Source organism: Battus philenor, unplaced genomic scaffold, assembly GCF_028537555.1.
Source record: "Battus philenor isolate CCGP_79_NKW_IND1 unplaced genomic scaffold, ilBatPhil1.0.hap1 SCAF_1, whole genome shotgun sequence".
Classification (NCBI taxonomy): Eukaryota; Metazoa; Arthropoda; class Insecta; order Lepidoptera; family Papilionidae; genus Battus; species Battus philenor.
Genome location: NW_027181661.1, coordinates 18,315,019 through 18,336,313, shown reverse-complemented (window position 1 = coordinate 18,336,313; position 21,295 = coordinate 18,315,019). Strand labels below are relative to the sequence as shown.

The following is a 21,295-nucleotide window of genomic DNA, read 5'->3' as shown; positions in this document are numbered from 1 at the left end:
TTTTCACCCCTCTCCGATCAACCCTTATTTTTTATTTGTAAATTAAAATATCAATTTTTTTTGCAAAACAACGTTTGCGGGATCAGCTAGTATATATATATATATATATATATATATATATATATATATATATATATATATATATATATATATATATATATATATATTCAATTATTTTTATAAGCGCTCTTTTTTTGCTACTTTAATTTTAGGAACTATGTTATTTTTTGTACTCGCTTCCCACCGCTGCCGTTGTGTTTTGTAGGAAAAAATCAAAATAAATATTACTTTTCTTCCAAAATGTGAGAAAAATTACCAAAAATTTGGAATAGGTCAATTTGAGCCCAATTTCTATTAAATCGGATTCCTTTTTAATTACTTACTATACATGATCCAAATTAGCAATAATTACATTTAAATCAAAATTAGAATAAACTTAAATAAGTTATTTTGTAATAAAATTTAAATCATTTAAAATCACTTTAACACGTATTTCATAATAAGTTTTCAGTTAAGTAATGTATATATTTAAAAGAGAGTATGTTTAAAAAATCGTTGTGTCTCAGGACAGTCTACAAAAATGTAAGACTGTCCCACAAATATCGGAACGTGGAGATTACTTAAACACTTCATGTTATAATATTAAGTTAACATTCTATATCAATGATTTACAATGTTTTATATGTATAGCACAGAGGTATATACATTTACCAGAGATAAGATAATAAATAATTCTATATATAAATTATAATATATAGGATTTACGTAATCTTTATTGAAGAGGTAAAAGTATATATTACCGCAGTATTCAAAATCGATATTAATTACTGTTGTATATAAAATATTGCGTTTTAAATTTTTTGCATAAACATCAATATTATTAAGGATTCTCCATTTGCCATTTGCCTGAAGAAGAATTAATTAGAAGCCTGCATCCAGAGTCTCCCATCAACCTTAAGATCGCGTGTCATAGACTGAATACTGACCTTCTTGTAATGTTAAAAATAATTAACAATTCAAAAGTGCGAGTAAATGTCTACTTAAATGAAAATATTCAAATTTGTATTTGTCCAGTTCGTGTGAGAACACCCTACTCCGCCCTTGGAAGTTTGTGTAGAGAACACAACACAGAGAAGATTATTACAAATTAACACACATATATACAAATATACCATAATATATATATTTAAATATCTACATATACTATTTATATAAATATTATAATAATAAAATACAATTACAGTGATGATTTCGTCAGATTTTCAAGGAACAGCTTTCAAACCTTTCATTAGAAATTGTTGTTATATATTCATCATAGTATCTAGTTTATATCATACTCGGGTTCTTTTTGCATTCTTGTCACGACGTATACAAATGATCACTATATCCAAATAAACACTAATATCTATGGGAAGATATACCATAATCGCCACGTTTAGCAGGCGATTTGGCGATCGCAGTGCAGTGGCAATCCTATATAATAAATGCACAAAATGTGAATTATATACCTGCGATCACGTGTCTTAGTCCTCTATCGCTATCACTGTTGATTATGAACAAATAACATTATGTTATTAATGCTGATTTTACATACCGCGATTATTTTACCTATATTTACGTACAGTTATTTACTTAGACAAATACTTTTGCTGCATAGATAGATATTATAAGATACTAGCTGATCCCGCAAACGTTGTTTTGCAAAAAAAATTGATATTTTAATTTACAAATAAAAAATAAGGGTTGATAGTAGAGGGGTGAAAATGTATAGTTGTATGTATTCTTGTATGCTGTATCATAAAAAAATAAAAACAAAAAATTTCGTTAAAAAATAATTTTTTTTTTTAAGTGTGAACAACCTTTATCACATAGGAGTATAGAAAATAGATAGTAGCCGATTATCAGACCTACTGAATACGCATATTAAATTTGATAAAAATCAGTCAAGCCGTTTCAGAGGAGTTCAAGTTCGAACACCGTGACACGTGAATTTTATATATTAGATTATTTAAAAGTGTATTTTGCAGCAAAATACGAAATTGTTTGCGTGTTCGTGTTTGAAATCGCAATAGGAATAAAGGAAGCACAAAGTCGCCACTGCAAAATTTACATTTAAAAATGTTATTCACCTACTTTGTTCCCTCATTTTATGATACTAAAAGTATTGATAGGTATATTATAAAAATACAAAAATGGGTATGAAAAGGAACGATATATAATGCCTTTGTCAATACAAACAAAGTGACAAGCTTATAATCGCAAGATTACGAAATGATTTTAAGGCTTCGCGGGTGATATATACTCACATATTTTTCCTTCCCTCTCTCCTGTTTGTCCCTCATAATTATCCTCTGAATCTTCACCGTCAAAATCCTCCTCGTAAACTGAAAAAGCTGCCACTGCCACAAGCAACCCAGCTGCGACGAACCAGAAAACTTTGTTATCCATTGCGCGTAAACTTTGAATTCATTCAAAAACACTTAATATTCAAGTTATATATAGTTATTGTATTATAAATAGGTCATATTATCGAGAAAATTTGTTTAGCTTATCACAACGCGGTAGAAACGCGAAATGAGAGTTGACAAATCTATGTTACTATATATAAAGTAGGTGATAACGGGGTTTCTGTTTGTGAAAATCGTTAGGGATGTTACCGTTTCTCATTTAGCGCCTGTATTTCTAACTGGATTCTTTAGAATGTCGCTAGGTGACGTATGATCTACACGTGTAATACTCACACATCTATATCTATTTCAAACCACTAACATATAACATTACAATTAAGTTTACTAATGTAATTGGGTCATTTTTTTATTACAAACTATAATAATCCTGTAATGGAATTACAGCGCAGAGTGCCTAGCCTAAGAAATCTTTTAATATAGCGAGGCTCGATTATTCTCCATGGAGGCTTTAGCCGCTACCTTCTAAAATATTAAGGCCGCTGTGCTATTGCATGTTTCACATACAAGAGCTCATATATACAAAGAGTTCCATCGTCGCTAGACCAACAATTGGTTTACTTTACATACAATTGGTCTACTATAATATTTAAACCGAAATTTTTATAAGCTTGTAAATGAGAAAGTAGTGATAGAGAATCAATTACACATACAGTAGATCAAATACAAGGTGTCCCATAAACCAACGCCGTATCGAAAATAACTAGTTTTCTTGAATAGTTTTTAAATACAAATTTTCATAAGTCTGTAAATGAGAAAGTGATGATAAGCAATGATAGAGAATCTATTATATATACAGGAGTTTATTTGTATACAAGATGTCCCATAAATCAACGCTAGGTCGAAAACAGCTGGGTAATGAGGATGATTTTCAAATTCAAATTGTTATAAGGGTAAATAATCGAGAAAGTAATTATAAGTAATGATAAGCAATGATAGAGAATCAATAACTCATACAGTAGGCCACATACAAGATGTCCCATAAATCAAAGCTAGTTCGAAAACAACTGGGTCACTTAGATGGTTTTTCAATCCAAATTTTCAAAAGCCTGTAATTGAGAAAGTAATTATAAGTAATGATAGAGAATCAATTATACATATCGGAGGTCACAAACAAGTATCCCATAAATCAACGCCAGACCGAAAACTAAATGCTGGCATGCCTGTATCAAAGCTGACTGAAAAAGACGCGGACGCAGTTGATGATGATCACACTTAATCTGACACTTGTCTACAACGACGCCTGTGTAGTTGCCGACGCAGATACCGATGATGACGCCTGTGCCGAGGTAGACGAAGATAATAACGATGACACCTAAGTCTAAGCCTTATATCAGAGCTGACGCACATGGGTAGTTAGACAACCATGCTGAAAGAGACGCGGACGCCGTTGATGAGGACTACACTGAATTTGACACTTGCCTACAACGACGCCTGTGTAAGTGCCGACGCAGATACCGGTGATGACACCTGTGCCGAGGTAGACGAAGATAATAACGACAACGCCTACGTCTAAGCCGTCGCAAGTGCTAACATCGACGCCTATATCAGAGGTGACGCACATGGGTAGTTAGACAACCATGCTGAAAGAGACGCGGACGCCGTTGATGAGGACTACACTGAATTTGACACTTGCCTACAACGACGCCTGTGTAAGTGCCGACGCAGATACCGGAGATGACACCTGTGCCGAGGTAGACGAAGATAATAACGACAACGCCTACGTCTAAGCCGTCGCAAGTGCTAACATCGACGCCTATATCAGAGGTGACGCACATGGGTAGTTAGACAACCATGCTGAAAGAGACGCGGACGCCGTTGATGAGGACTACACTGAATTTGACACTTGCCTACAACGACGCCTGTGTAAGTGCCGACGCAGATACCGGAGATGACACCTGTGCCGAGGTAGACGAAGATAATAACGACAACGCCTACGTCTAAGCCGTCGCAAGTGCTAACATCGACGCCTATATCAGAGGTGACGCACATGGGTAGTTAGACAACCATGCTGAAAGAGACGCGGACGCCGTTGATGAGGACTACACTGAATCTGACACTTGCCTACAACGACGCCTATGTAGTTGCCGACGCAGATACCGGTGATGACAGCTATACCGTGGTAGACGAAGATGCTAACGACGATGCCTACATCTAAGCCGACGCAAGTGCTAACATCGACGCCTATATCAGAGTTGACGCACATGGGTAGTTAGATATCTATGCTGAAAGAGATGCGGATGCCGTTGATGAGGACCACACTGAATCTGACACATTTGCCGTTGACGCGCATGTTGAAGATGAAGCAGACGTCATTGTCAGTCAGTAACAGATGACTGAAATGACGCAGAAGCCGAAGACTCCCGTGTTGAAGCCGGCGCTCCAGTCAACGGTGAAGTCAGGACACACTGATGTCATCGTTTTTAAAGTACAGAGTAAGAAAAGAACCAATATTTAGCCACATCCGCACATGCAGTGGCTTCAGGAGTTATGTTACACTATACTCCTGAAGATGCCTCGTCGAGGGGTGAAACACGTGTTGAGTAATTTGGCGGTGGCGGTTGTGTGATTCGCATTGTTTGCCGCATACGCATTTATCAGCGGGTTGGCAGGCGGTGTACTTTGTTGCACGACTACCACTGCATGTGCGGAAGTGGCTAAATATTGGTCCTTTTTTTACTTAGGATGAACTTCCGCAAGGTAACGTCTGATTCCATTAAATATGTAAGTCAAAATGGTCGTAGGTCGAATTTCATACAAAATAAATGTTATGACAGACATATATGTATATATTATATAAGCAAATATAATGGCTTTTGTTTCTGATTTTTAATTGTTATGATTTTGGTTAGTTAATTAAATAACTACATACATAAATAAATATATATATAAGCATTATTCTGGCATATAGTCGATTATCATCTAAGCTGCTGATATTCATTGCTGTCTCTTGAGATATATCAACGAGTGTAGTGGTAGTGTTTTTTGTTTTTATAAACAAATCCAATTTTGTTGGGACAGTTCGTTTTTTCTTCTCGTTATAAATTTCATCATAACAGGCAATTGCTTATTGACTATTACGTTGTACCTTCGAAAATCTATCGTCTGAGTCCATATTTTCAAATATTTTAATTGCCTCTAGAAATTGCGTCGTAAATCGAGAACTGACTGTACCTGTTTTGGTCTCATAATGTTGCGGTGTTTATATCTAGTGAATGTGATAGTATTGTTGCCGCCAGCACCTACACTTAGTGATTTTGTGTGTTTAGCGGCAGAGTCAAAGTAATGAATCTACGCCTGGTACAGGAACTGGGTGATCGTTGGCAGTTCCAGTCGACATATAGGTTTTAATTGATGCGCCTGCGCAGTCTAGATTGCAATGCTTTCGTCTCATAATCGTCCTGTAGTAATCGTCGCCGTTGGGGTTAAAGTCTTCGTCTTTGTTACTGTCGTCATCAACGGCATCTTTCACTTTACCATCATCATCATTGCCTTTATATTCATGAAAATATACATATATCATAAAGTGTGGAACATTGACATGAGATTTACGAATAATTTTATAAATGGGTTATCATAATACAAAGTTTCAGGGTTGCTATTTTAAAAGTAAAAAGTTAAAGTGCAAAGCCTTTATAAGTTTATCATTTTCCAATAAATGCAATTACCTTAATTGTAATGATTTTTCATCATTTTATCAGTAACATGTCCACTGCTTGCTGGGTTGGAAACTAGGGCTTACAATACCGAACTAAAATCTGTATACTGGTATTTTATATTTGAAATTTCAACTATTGGTATACCGGTATTAAAACCAGTATTATTAATAAAAAAAACTTGTTATTTTTTTACTTACCTCAGTTGCTATATCAGTTTAATATCAAAATCTCACAAACTCAGTTGTAATATCAAAATACAGGTATTTTACAAAAATACCGATTTATTAATAACGGAAATATATCGCCCGGAATTCCGGTATTGTAAGCCCTATTGGAAACGACATATCCAGTGTTGTAAGATATTAATGTCTATGGTTTGGTCCGCCTTGTTAATCTTATGCTTGTAGTTATTATGAAATAGAAACATAAACATATAAGCCTTATTAATTTATTAAAAGAACAATTGGTGGTTAAATAAAAATCCAAGTGAAATGTGACTAAATTTATTTATTTCGTTCTGAAGTGTAATATTTGCAGCAACGTATTTGACAGACGTAATGATATATGGCATAAACTAATTTTAGAACGCTAGAAGACATTTTTAAAAAACTTACATGAATTAATAACTTTAAATCAGGTAGCGAATGCTCTTTTAGGGTAAAGGTAACTCTTAATATATATTGTCGAGACATTTTTTAACTACATTTAATAATATAATAATTTAGCGAAAGTTTTACGTATTTTTGTTATCTATTGGGTCACCGGTATCAGGCACCATAATTAAATTTTTAAAACATTTAAATTAAGAATTATTTTTAATTTTTTTTATTATGGAGGTCACATTTAATTCAAATCACACTAACACTTTTTTTGTGACATAAAAAACAATTTCGCGCCATTTTAGTGACAGTATTTCTTATACAAACCGATGACCCAATATAGACATCCGAAATAATTATCGTCGTATGAATTAGACTTTCAAATTGATATTTGTTATTAATTGATTCAATAATCACGAGTCGCATAACTTAAAAGATTCGTTTCAAATAAAGTTCAAGTGAATAGGCAAGTTCATTTTCGACGAAATAATAATATCTACGTGTCGAATAGTAAAACAATTTACTTATTTTAATTAAAATAATTGTTAGTAAATCACACATCTGGCAACACTTATAATAAAACGATACGTTAAATCCATAGCTACCGCATGCATATTCAACTTTTTACATTTCAACTTTAAAAAAAATAATGTAAACAAAATAATAAAAGAATTTAAAAAAAAATTGTCATTGGTAATAAATTAGCTTGTGACTTAGTCAACGTGTACAACTAGAATTCTTATAATTATACAACCTAATTAGAGAATACACGAACAACTCTTTTAAAACTATGAATTAATAAAAAAATATTGTTGGTACATGAAAAAAAAAACAAGCAAATAAAGAAAATAGATGAGGTAAGTCAAATATTATATACAAAAGACACACTTATGACTACGGTCTTTATGTAAATGTAAATTTATAATTAAATTCACTTAAAAATATGGCATCTCCGTAACTTATGGCAATTACGTGTTTTAAATATAATCGATTGAGAGCTAATGCGTTGAGAGATATATAACATTTAACTTTACTATTCATTATTGATTCGTTATTACATGGCTGACAGACGTACGAGTAAACACGCGTACTTGTCTCGGCGACCTTTTTCGCTTGTCACTTGTAAATAAATTTAAACTAGCCGAGCAAGTTCCACAGCTATCGAAATAGTTCCTAAACAACAAGACCTCCTTGGTTATCAACGTCAGAGAACAATACGGGTTCGTGTCGTGCAAGTTCGCGAACTTTAACACCGCGATCTTTTTAACTCGAATGTCTGTTAACCTTCTTAAAATATTGTTTTTGACATCGAATGAATTCAATTTTATTTTGATTTATATAAATATTACGTTAAATATATTTGGAAAATTTTAAATATTTTTATTGTTAAATCTGTTTTAAATTTATTTTCTATTTAAATTTTTCTTATCAGATTTATTTTTATACGCTTATTTAATCCGTTTTCTCCGGGTTATTTTATGTCTAAAGTATTGTATTACAAATTCGGTGTATTACAGGTTATTAAAGTTAAATGTTAAGTTATTTGAGATATTCCAATTTCCAAAAATAAAGCCTCTAGTCATTATTGATTTAATAATTTTGAGATTATATATAATACATATATTAATTGAGAGAACAAATTGTATTTCAGTTTAAATTAAGAACGGTTAATTTAAATGCATATAATGTGGCAAGAAGAAATAATAAATAAATAATGAAAATGATTTTTCAATTCATTTCATTACTAGATATGAAAATAAAATTAACGTTGGTTTAAATTTCTTTACTAAATGTATCTCTTGTCAAAAGCGATCGATATATTCTAAAAGCTTAAAATTTCTTTTAACCCTAATAAAAGTTTAAAAGCTCTTTTCACTCACGTCCGAATCCAGTGAAAATATTTGAGACGATATTTAACTATATTAATATAGATTATCTTATACATTTTAAACAGGAAACTTTGTTAACTTATTTCACAAAGGCACTGTTTATTAAAATAATGACTTTAAAGGCTTTCGAAATTTATTATTTATTTACTGTGATCAAAAGGTAAAGTAAAATTTTCATTTATAACTCCCGGGTATAATGAAGACAGGTAATTTTTTTTCCTAGGTTGATAGGTCTGTATATAATATTTGCCAAGCGTCTGTTTGCCAAAAGGTTTAACTATCTTCGAGTAATTCATACCGGAAACACTATATTCGTCTGATTTGTCTCCGTCTTTTGGCTGTTCAGTGAACTCAAAAGGCCAACGTGGGGTCACTCTTTTGACACGACTGAGATAAAAACCTAATCGAAGGTCTTCAAGACTATATCTGAAAAAGACTATTCCGGCGGTTTTGTGTACTGGAAGAATCATTGGAAAAATGTATTTCATCGGATGGGAATTTCTTTGAAGAGTATGAAATCGATTTGCAAGAATAAATAAAGAATTTTCTAGATAAATTCACCTTATTTTTTGATCACAGTATTATATGAAGCATCACTTATACTATTACAAATCACTAATGACTATATAACAAATGTGTACATGAAGTGTAAGGTTTAAAATTACGTGTAGAAAAGACACTAATCAAGGAATTGTGAATATGATATAACATCAGTGGTAAAGGACGGAAATTGATATCCTGTTCGATATTTACATATATAAATTCCTTAATTATTTATCGTACATTATAAACAATGATCGGAATATGTTATAAGATTTGAAAAGAGAACTCAGCGAAGCCAAAATTATACAGGTAGCAAATCATGTGTCCATGAATAATTTAATCGATCTTAAAACCTTTTGCAAGACGGTCTACCTAATAAACATACGTCAACCGTCTCGCGGCCGCCATATGGAGCCCCATTTACATTATCCACAATCCACTTATTCCGAACATAGTTTATAAAAGTATCTTTTTTTTTTAAATTTCTAAATATAATACCGAAAGTTTACATCATTAAATTGTAGCGTCTTTGTTTTTTTTTTCTAATGTTTGAAAATAGAACAGTAAATTTTTAATAATGGCGTGATATTTTTGACTATGTTAGATTTGAAATACAACGAGACTAGATAGTGGGACCTGAAGTTACTTACCTATGACGTATAGAAATGACAATATCTAAAGTCGGATAATAAATAATTTTAAAAAAAGAACACATTTTTTTAAAGGCAATGATAATCGACACGGCCTATTTTAAATAATTTATTGTTTTAAAATATAATCAAGTAAAACTGGGTAAATGTAAAACTCAATGAGAGAATCTTTACTATTCTTTTGTTATACATATATAACTGAGAAATATAAAATAGTAATTTTTAATTAAACCTCTTTAAATGACATTACTACTTGCCTGTTTCTATAAGCGACAGATTTACTATATTATGATACAGTATTAAATAATAAGGCACTACTTTTATTTGGACCGGACTGTCACCGCTGCCCAAATTGACTGCATCAGCAGGTTCAAGGTGGCAGCGCGCTGAAGGCATCAAGGCCTATTTTAAGGTAGTTCGGGCCGCTACATTCAATTTTTTATGGCCCATTCTAAAATATTAAACTTTTATTTCATTGAAATATCCAAATGCCTCTCTGTATTGTTTTACATAGTCTATCAGATTTTAAAAGTTTTGATAAAATTAACATACCTAAAAAACATAATAACATAATAGAATTGTTAAAGAAATTGCTAGATATATGATCCACATTACGTATATAGCGGACAGTCCCACTACGTCGGACTGTCCTGTCTGCGGCGTCAACATGCGCGCCCTAGCGCATTGACGCGCATGTTTAACGTATTTTATAGGTGTGACATATATAAGTGAGACAGATCCCTTTTTTAAAAGAAAAACAATTCGCGGTCTCTTGAGCTCTCATTTGCACAGGTTAGACTGTATAAATTTCATTTAAAATAAATATGTGGTTGTACAATTCATTACATATATAAACAAATGTTATTACATATATAATATGTAGTTTAAATTCGAAGTAAACAGTTGATGCGTCGACTACCATGCCAGCTCCAATTTTAATAACATTGATCATAAATAAATATGTAATTATAAAACAAAATTAAATTTTATTCATTTAAGAAAGTAAATAGATGTGTAGCAGTAATAAATGAATAAATGTAATAAATAATACTCAATAACTCAGGTCATAGGATCCGAGAACACGTCTGAACAACTAACTCTAATAATCTAAAGACTAAATGATATTTATTACAATAAATGATATCCTATAATATCTTGGATATTCCACTCTCTTATGATTAAATTATCTTATAATAAATTAAACATATCTAATGAATACTTAGACCTCTTTAAAACAATATTTTCGCGACACCGTCATTCACAGTGAGCAAAAATTACATTTTTATAAATCTTTATTTTACTATTGCATATTTTTACTAAATTAAATGAACCACGAAAACAGATTTTTTAATTAAACCAGTAATAATTAATGAAATTACGATTTATTCAAAATTGATTTTAGAATGTAATAATGATATTTAAATCGGGTGTCGCGAAATTCAACATAAAAGTTTTATTACTTTTTAAATGTACATACATATAGGTTTATAAAATACTTTGTGTGTGTTGGTTGCTTAATAGATGACTTTCTAATGTTTTATAATAATAATTACATTGGTATATAAAGCAATATCCTTGGTAGTAATTGTACCTAATGCGCTTTTGAAATGATTATCTTATGTAATGGTTAACTTTTGTATTGTGTGAAATGCTGCCTTCCGTCAGTTTTCACATAATTCTTTATGATAAATATAATAAGTGCTGCATACACTCTAAGGTCATTTTGATTGTTCGCATTTGATGTTGAGTTGATTCAACTCGTTGCGGTTCCTTCTAGAACTTCCTCGGTGTCCAGTCACAGTACACTGTACAGTGTGTCCATGAGATTTGAATCCAGGGCGCATTCCAGAAAGATGTTTTCATTACATTCCTCCTGGAAAGATTCACGTCATTAATTTAGACATATTTCACATACAGCCTCATTTGTATAAAAGCTTTAAATGTAGGAATATATTGCTTAATTTCAGGAAAATGTTTAAAAAAAGAACGAAGTCGCAGGTTTGCGGGGGCAGAGCACAGAAGGCGTTTATTCCGGACGTTCATTAAACAGCCAGGCTCGCGAACTCCCATTGTAATATCAGTTCAGACTGCTGTGTATTATTACAATTTATAGTTTTTTTGTGGCCACAAATGCCGTAAGGTAGCGTGTCAAATTCCAACAAGATGTTAAGGATACTCTCATACAAAATTGATTTTTAAATATCGAATCAATTGATGATTCATTTACATGATTGATGTTATATTGTTTATATAAAATATTGTTGAATTTCATTCAAATAAGGGCAAATGTTGAGTTAACTGGTCGGGTCTTCTCAGCAGATCAGCAACTCTAACTGAAGTTAGCTTACTACTTACAATGACAAAGTAATTAAAGATTTAAAAAAGTCTACTTGAATTTTTCTAATTGAAGATATGTTTGTTTATATGTGGAAGTATATCTACCTGAAGTGGGGGAGGTGCGGGCGGTAGTTCCCCGCCCCTCCTCGCGTGTCATTTAGACGTCTTGGGCAGGTGTCGTTTCATGTGCAGAGCTAAGTGGTCCGATCTGGCGAAGGATCTCTCGCAGACTGCGCACTTGAACGGCTTCGCTCCGGTGTGCTTGCGGTAGTGACGCGTCAGTTCGTCGGATCTCGCGAACCTCCATTCGCACTCCGGCCACTGGCACGTGTACGGCTTTTCACCTGAAATTTATTTACGACATTATACACCGCGATATTTCACGTTACACACAACCTAATTCTTCCTTTTTGATTATTTCTCTACTGTTTTAACCAACATACGCTCTGTCACTATCAACGTTGTCAACCAGTGACAACTTACAATAAATAAATATATATTAAAAGCCTAAAGAATAAGAACAAACACAACTGTCATTAATTAATTCAATTTCCGGAAATAAATCGCTGTAATTTCAGGAATGATAAATGACGCATATCTTAAAGTTTTAGCTGGCATATGCCTACTAAATAGCATCATTTTTTTTAAATAATAGCAGCATATTTCATCTTTATTTTAAATCGCACGTATAAACCTTTAGATTTATATACAAAATTTATTGTATGGCATTGTAAAAATAAATAAAACATTCAATAATCAATCCAAAGATTGTCATAATTGACAATACAAAACAGATTATAAAACACATTTTGATACTAGTCTAACAGATAATATAAAAAAATTTCGCATACGCAAAATAACAGATAATTCGCAAATGCTATATACACTTAAAAGCCATAATATATCGTTATAAAATAAATAGCATATGTTTATTACCTGTGTGAATACGTTGATGGGCTTTGAGATGCGAACTTTTCGTGTAGACTTTTGTACACCCTGAAAACATATTTATTATATATATATGTATCGACATAATGTACGAGATATATAGAATACTTTCATTTGTAAAAATGGTATTTTTTATCAGTACTAAATTATATATATGTCATCGGATGACGTTGGATGCGGGACGCTTCCAGTGTGTCCTATTGGACATTTGTGGGAATGGGCTATGTCCAACTGTGGTCAACCTACGGCTGAAATAATGATGAAAATAAAATATAGAATTCCATCGCTAAAGGAATCAGACATGAAATCTATATATTTATCTTTGCATAAAAAATAAATACTTCCATTGATTCGTAAATATATTTCAGATTTGTTTTGCCCAAGACAATGTTCACTTTTATCTATTCCGTGCAATTGCAATGTTATACAATATATCTGTATCTAACGGAATACAACAGAAAAAAGGTAGTAAAAAAACAACAACTACATTTAAAGCAAATTATTTTTAAGTTTTGATAAAGCACCGCATTTGTTGTAGGCATTTGGTAGATCAGGATGTGTTTAGAATTTTTACAGCCCAAGGAATGCTTTTATATATGAGCTGATTGAAATTATGCTCTCCTGGTATTATTATTGACTTGTATCGTTGGTCATGACTTCCTTTCCCGAGATAGATTCTTATATAATTCACATTTTGTGCATTAATTATATGATTACCGCTATTCACAGAGAAGTTTCCAGATGATCAGTACCATAATAACACGCTGCAATCGCTATCTGGCCTGCCAACCGTGGCGATTATGGTATATCGCACATAGATACATTTGAAACGACAGCGACCAATGTAGATAATAAAGTAAATAAAAAAGTAAAGGTACGCTTCTTTGGTCTGTTTTTGAGTGTTTTTTTTTTACCAAAACTCATAAACAATGTTGCTATAGCACAGTTATATTTAATGATATAGTGTATATCCGTTAAAAAAATGATATCAGGATACATTCAACATACACCATTCACCCATGTTACATTCACGCATTGCCTTCCATTCCTCGCCACAACTGTTACACGGTTTTGTTTTGCCTTACATCACCCATCACTCTTCAGCAAAACTGCAAGAAAATGTGGCGGCTATCCTCTTATTCCAAAAGGAAGGTATGTTGCCGCATGTAATAAGATTGTCCAGAGTAAATTTTATATTCCTGGACCTCTGTTTACTTGAGATCAATTACAATAAATCTGCGCAAAGCCGCCATGTGGACAGCGGAAGGCTGGTGATTTTGGCGATCTTTGCGGGGAAGTCTGTGCAGCTGGAGATTTGAGGATAATGATGATGATTATGTTTTATCTGTGGTTTTTCATATTAAAAAATAAATAAATTCGCGATCGACAACCACAATTCTGTGTGTGTGTATAAAAGCATAAGAAGATCACCAATGAAGTCGCAGTGATGGACTCTTCTTTTCTCCAACTCAGGATTGTTCCTCCGATTGTACTTGACCGGGGGTGGTGGCGCCAAACGCGAATGGTTCAGAGCTGTGTTCGCGTGTGTTGCCGGTGAAGCTTGCTGCGGAGTCATCTGCATTTGGGACATGCCCTGGACAAAAGAATATCAAAGCTTTTCAATTAGTAAATAATATATCTAGATTTTATTGTAGTGTAGTTTAATCTGATTGTAGTTATTGATTATTATCGCAATATACTAATAATAACAATCTTAACTTTGTAATAACTTAGTCTTATATAGAATTCAATGTTTATTTTTTAAATACTTCACTATTACAATTATCGGTATGTAAAGGTAGCCTTTGTAAACTTTTATTCTCTTATTTTATTTTAAATGAAGAGATAAATTTTTGATACTCTTTTTCTTAAAAATGTAATATGTAAATATTTAATAGAATATTTGTCGATTATCTATATCTTTTACATAATGTATTCACAGATTTTATATGTTAACTTGTAATTATTCTATTATACATACATAAAATAAGAAAAAATAAAAACAGATCTTTTGATTATCAAAAATTCCAATGGTATGAACAGTGGTAGATCAGCGGTTGAAATTTAGACTTAGGATCCCAAGTAGCGGGTTTGATTTCTGGGAATCTTGTATATTTCATAGTTTGTGCATTAAATATTGAATTGTCACTGTTCAACGAGTTTCCAGAGGAAGGTCAGGTGCGACCTATGCGTACAATACCACTCTGCGACCTCCAACCTGCTAAGCCTGCTGAAGATACCTTTGAAGGAAACGGTCAGGTCATAGATGGTCTTAAACGACGACTTACAAACATAACTATCATGTTTTTATCCTGAATTGCCTTTTATTTGTTTTGAATGACGTCAAATGTTTGATAGTAATAAGTGTTTACATATATAATATAGTTTATACGTAAAATAAAAAGTGTTGTGTTAGTTATTCTTATTGAAATTTTACTTTTTTTTCTCTTCATAACATTATATAGACAATCTCTTGTTTATTTTAGTAAATTTTATGACTAATTTTTATGTATAACTAACACTTTGTTTTAACTAGAAATCAGTTAAACTATCCAATTCTACGAAATGATTTCTACAATTCACTTCTAGAATTGTAGTGAGTCATGGAAATTTAATTGACATATGGTTGAATTGTTAATTTAACGTTAAGATACTTTTCACACGATAAACGTTTTCTGCGTTTTATTTTCAGATTTGCTTAATAGTTGCATCGTTGTCGCATATAGGTTGTCTGTGTGAAACAGCCTTTATGTCATAATTAATTAGCTATTTTTTTATTATTTACCGTTCTAATTTTCTTAGTATAACTAAGGTCGAATTGGTAATGTAACTTATAACTCTATAAAATACAAAATAATTGAAAACATATAGTTTTTATTGTGAATTTATAAGTTCTATGGTTTATAAGTTACGTAATTTGTTTTAATTATAATTATGTGTCTTGATGTGTGCGTTACATAAGTGTGTGTGTGTGTGCAAATCTCTTCATTTAAAAACTTTCCTTGGCCTCCGTTCAAAAAGAAATTATATATAGTAACTTAGACAAATTTCAAGTGAAGAAGATTAAATTAAAAGATTAAAATAATATTATATTATTATATTATTTATACTTATTGTTATTTATTTAGTAACAAATTGTGGGCCTTATATATATATATATATATATATATTTATATATATACAGTAACACAGTAGCCTACAATTTGTTACTAAATAAATAACATTAAGTATAAATAATATAATAAATATAACACTTAAATATATATTCTGAATATCGGGGTTTTTTTTCGTATATAATGTTATTTTCAGAAAAATAGCGTTTACTCTTCTGTTAATTTTAATAGCAGGATGCTATAGCTGATTTAGCAGTTGCTTTTATCGAGCGGCATATAATGTGTTATCTATAACATTTTAGAAGGAAAGCTGACATTTCAGACAAATGTTTTTAATACATTACTAAAAACAAAATTTTAATTTGTTACTTTTTAATAATACCCTGTACTTGTATCCTATGTCGTGTTTGTAATAAATTATTTGCCGTGAAAAGTAATGAGTGATACTTGACGTTTTTATTTTGTATCAGTCTTACACTACTGTACCCAAAGGCTTCTTTCAAAGGTTGAGCTTGAGTACTTCCGAGAAAGCCTCGGCACAGGTCTCTTTATTTCATCGACGGATGTTCTATGAAGTGATTTGGCTCAAGAGCTCCTAGGTGACTTAGGCTTGAACTGTCACCCATAGACAAAACTAGTTAAGTATTTCGATACAAGGGCGCCCTAGAGGGTCGGATCCCGACTTTACAACCTCTTCGGAAAGCGTTAGCGCTGGTAGAAGTGTCGGAAACACCATTAAGGCTTCTATCTAATCCTTTGATAGGGGGTTGAACTCCCTTGTAAGATCCGGCTTCGAATACCTGGGGATGATGATGCGCATGCGAAGGATGCGGCGGCACGTGGGGTGCGTGCGGCGCATGTGGCGCGTGGGTGGCGTGTGTAGCGTGGGCCGCATGGGAGACGTGCGTCGCGTGGATTGCTAGAGGCGTCCGTAACAGCGGCGGCGGGTGGTAAGGCGGCGGCGGCGTCCTCCGAGATCCGCCCTACAAACAAATTCCATTCTGCTTTTTCATGTCACCTCTTTGCAGACGTCATTGAGTACAAATATTATATAATACATTAGGATATCGCTGAGCAAGATATGACAAAACGCTTCAACGCAGGCTTCGCATAGCAAACAGTCTTACCTGAATGGTATTCCCCGGACTGCCCTGATCTGATCCTGGTGGTGTCAACGGGGACATGTAAACAAGCCTCGATGATGGGTACTTGGCGAACGGCGGCGGCGGCTGATGGTGCTGATGCTGAGGAGGTTGCGGATGCGCGTACGTGGGCGGCGCGCAGAGCCTCTCCGTTTTGATTTCAAGAGGGCTGAGGAGTGGTGTCGCGCACTCCTCCAGCAGAGGGTCGTCGGCTTCCAGCTTGACGTGTGTCGCTCCCAGCGGTGCCAGCATGTTCGCGTTCTCTGGGTCAATGTTCCTGATCGAGGAGGCGATGTCTTCCCACAGCGCCGGCCGGAGGAAAGCATCGTCGCGCGAGGATGTGCCGCCGTCGAACAGGTCCATGTGGGGGGGCGCCAGTGACGCGCCCTCTTGTTTGCAGAGCAGCGACTCTAGCTCAGATGTCTGTTGGTACAGTAAACATACTAGTTATACAAATGCTCGATATGAAGTATCAAAGTATCGACTAAATACAATTTGTTTTAGGGTTTTCTACAAAACTTGGCGACTAATCATGACAGATAGATATATATCTAAGTATCTAGAAGAATTGCCCGTGCAGCCGATGTCTGTTGAAGTCTAAGTAGACTCCGTACTAGGTGAAACGAAGACATAGTCGCTGGAGGCGAGTAACTAGAGATTGACCATCGTGACCATTTATGGGGAGGCCTTTCTCTTCTCATGTTCATAATGGACAGTAAATGCGATGTGGTAGAGATCTACTGTCTAACCTTCTCGTCTCTTTATCTTTGTAGGTTTATACAAATACAATCAAATTTACTGTCACATATTGTGTTTCTTATAAAATTACTAGCTGTTCCCGCAAACGTTGTTTTGCAAAAAAAAATAGGGTTTTAATTAACAAAAAAAATAAGGGTTGATCGTAGAGGAGTGAAAATTTAAGGTTGTATGTATTTTTGTATGCTGTATCATAATAAAATAAAAACCAAAAAAAATGTCTAAAAAATAAAAAAATAATTTAGGGGTGGACCACCCTTATCACTTAGGGGTATGAAAGATAGATAGTAGCCGATTCTCAGATCTACTGAATACGCATATAAAATTTGGTAAAAGTCGGTCAAGCCGTTTAGGAGGAGTTCAAGTTCGAACACCGTGACACGAGAATTTTATATATTAGAAGTATCCACACATAGCCCAAAGAACTGGGGAAAGTCTAGAAATATTTTGATGATGGAAGATTGACACTTGTCCATCTATTTCTGCGACTAGATAAGACCATATATAGCATGATACACTAGAAGGGTAAACACTTCCTCGTTGATATCTGGTGAAAACGTTGCATCTTCTTTTTATTTCTAGCAGACGGCGGCTCATCAAGGCGGCCATGCGCTGCACATCCATCGACTTCTCGAGGCTTAAACCATCATCGTTCCATCTACGCCGCGTATACCAGCCCGTGGTCGAATAGAACTTTATCTAACAGCCCAAAAAACACAGGATCATTGGAAATAGGTGTGACAGATTTAAAAGGGGGTATGTATAGTTCATTTCCTGTCAATTTATATGATTTCAGAAATAATAAATAGCTTTATGATATAATTCGTCAGGGCTGAAGATTGGCTATCTTCTAGTTCTAGTTATTTCACTGGTTTTTGGTTAGTTTAATATCATGTTAATTTGGAGTCAAGAGTCAAAGAGATTTACTATTATATGATATACAGTGCGTGTTTCTATTGTTAACAAAGGACTGTACTACATGCATTTGTTTTATGTTGATGTATTATTTATATTATACATTTTATAAGATCTACTGTGATGCCATCTAGTGAGGAACGTTTACAACTAGCTAAGTATATTATTTAGATGCAATGAAATTCAATTATTAATATAGCCTTTTATGTAAATGGTATGGTTATAATCATTTTGACATTTTCCAATTTCTTCACGGCGCGCGGACAGGCTGTGATCTGCGCTTTGGTTCCGGAATTAGCATACAATGGCTCTCAACCCACGCGACGCTTTCAGTCGCAGGTGACAAGGTGGGTTCCTTATAACGCGATTAAACTAACATGGCTCATGATTCGCCGACTTTGAACTTATTTTTTTTAATTTACTTATTTCCATTTTCAAATTTCACTCGTAGGAACATTTTTAAATTTGGAAAGTACTTCAGAAATAAAATACGCACTTTTTTCATTCATTCAATAAGTGGTCATTCTTATGTACGATTTGTTAGCTGATATATGTAATTATATACAGAATGTTATAATTTAATATTTGTTCACTATATATCATTGCAAAGTCTGTATTGCCAGAAGTTATTGGCCTGAACAAATAAAATATAATCTCAAAATAAAAACATAAATATTTTGAAAAAAAAACATTTAACACGAAATTGTAACGTCCAACACTAAGCAAGGTTGAAACCAAATGCAGGATAGGAAAAACGATAGAAGAGACTACTATCCACTCCATTTTGCTAGAGAAAGAAGGCAGAAAAATTTTTCTAAACTTCTGCAGAACAGTAGCCAAAATGTATAACAGAAAGTGCAATACAAAAATGTATAAGAGAAGTAATTATAATATAAATAAATTAAATATGTAAATACTAATATTGAAAATAAGAGAACTGTGATATATAAGTATAAGATGTATATATATTGTATAAACAAACTAAACTGCATTAACTGCAGAAGAGAGAAATTGACTGAATTATGGAATGAAGAACAGAATGATAGAGATTGTGAAGAATGGAAGAATAGTATGAAAATATTAATAGGGAAGTGAATGAAAAATTTAATATAGAAAGTAATTCCCTGTTCACAAGAAAATAGGGGGTGGCACGAGAATAAAAAAACACAAAGCAAAGAAAATTTTAAGGTCCACCAAAATAGTGGCCATTATCTAAATATATATATATCTAATATATAAAATTTTCGTGTCACGGTGTTCGAACTTGAACTCCTCTGAAACGGCTTGACCGATTTTTACCAAATTTTATATGCGTATTTAGTAGGTCTGAGAATCGGCTACTATCTATTTTCCATACCCCTAAGTGATAAGGGTGGTCCACCCCTATATTTTATTTTTAATTTTTTAGACAATTTTTTTGGTTTTTATTTTAATATGATACAGCATACAAAAATACATAAAAACCTAAATTTTCACCCCTCTACGATCAACCCTTATCTTACATTTGTTAATTAAAAACTTTAATTTTTTTTGCAAAACAACGTTTGCGGGATCAGCTAGTATATATATATATGTATGTATACAGGTAGATTGCAAATTTAAAGATTGCCACACTGGTGACGTATACGGACAGATATGACTTAGAAATTATATGTAAACACGTTTAGATAGTTGTATGCGCGGCGTGCCGTGGTCCACCTTAGGTTGTGCCGTGCGTGATATATTATTTCGCATCAATAATTATAATCTCGTGCCCAGATCAACCTGCTCGGCCGGTGAGAAATATTGAACTCACCAGATGCATAGTTTATCGCATGGAACCTCCGCCAGGGCGACTGTGTTGTAAGTAAGCCGGACCGCGCGAATTCCTTCCATGACCTTTGTGGATCGAAATATTGCGCCACTGCCTCCTCCATTGCGGCTAGACGAGCTTAGGCAACGGCGCATAGATCACGCAGCGCCGCAGAGCCGTCGCTTGCGCGTAATTTTTTATACATCGCCGCATTTATACGCGAAAAATTTAAACCGTTGCATTTATGATACGTAATGTACTTTAATATTTTACTTACGTTCGAGATTAATTATCAGTTATTATATTTTCAAGTGTGATTCATTCGATTTTTAAAACGTGATTCTTATTTCAAATTATTCCAACCAGTAGTATAGTGTTAATAATGTTACATTTTTTTATTAAAATGCGATATGACAAATATTTCTATCAGTACGAAAGACGCGGATAGTAAACAATATTTAATTTTAATGCATAGTAATTTTAACTT

The 21,295-nt window shown here is 33.5% G+C and overlaps 1 protein-coding gene across 1 annotated transcript; it reads right to left on the bottom strand.

Annotated features, from left to right (window-relative positions):
• Positions 1–11,466: 11,466 nt before the first annotated feature.
• LOC137919887 (dendritic arbor reduction protein 1-like) lies at positions 11,467–20,932 on the bottom strand. Its single transcript, XM_068763111.1, has 8 exons — positions 20,812–20,932; positions 18,775–18,875; positions 17,331–17,768; positions 17,004–17,186; positions 14,522–14,684; positions 13,079–13,138; positions 12,248–12,486; positions 11,467–11,678 (listed from the first exon to the last, which is right to left on the bottom strand). Exons 1-7 carry the CDS (start codon positions 20,930–20,932, stop codon positions 12,296–12,298), a joined length of 1,257 nt encoding a protein of 418 aa, XP_068619212.1. The 3' UTR covers positions 11,467–11,678; positions 12,248–12,295.
• Between the last annotated feature and the right edge of the window lie 363 nt (positions 20,933–21,295).

Coding starts and splice junctions, on each gene's coding strand:
- LOC137919887 (XM_068763111.1), bottom strand. CDS start 20,932: ATGGAGGAGGCAGTGGCGCAATATTTCGATCCACAAAGGTCATGGAAG. Junction 17,769..18,774: donor TTCTATTCGACCACGGGCTG/GTATACGCGGCG, acceptor CTGTACCAACAG/ACATCTGAGCTAGAGTCGCT. Junction 12,487..13,078: donor CCATCAACGTATTCACACAG/GTAATAAACATA, acceptor AATAAATTTCAG/GTGAAAAGCCGTACACGTGC.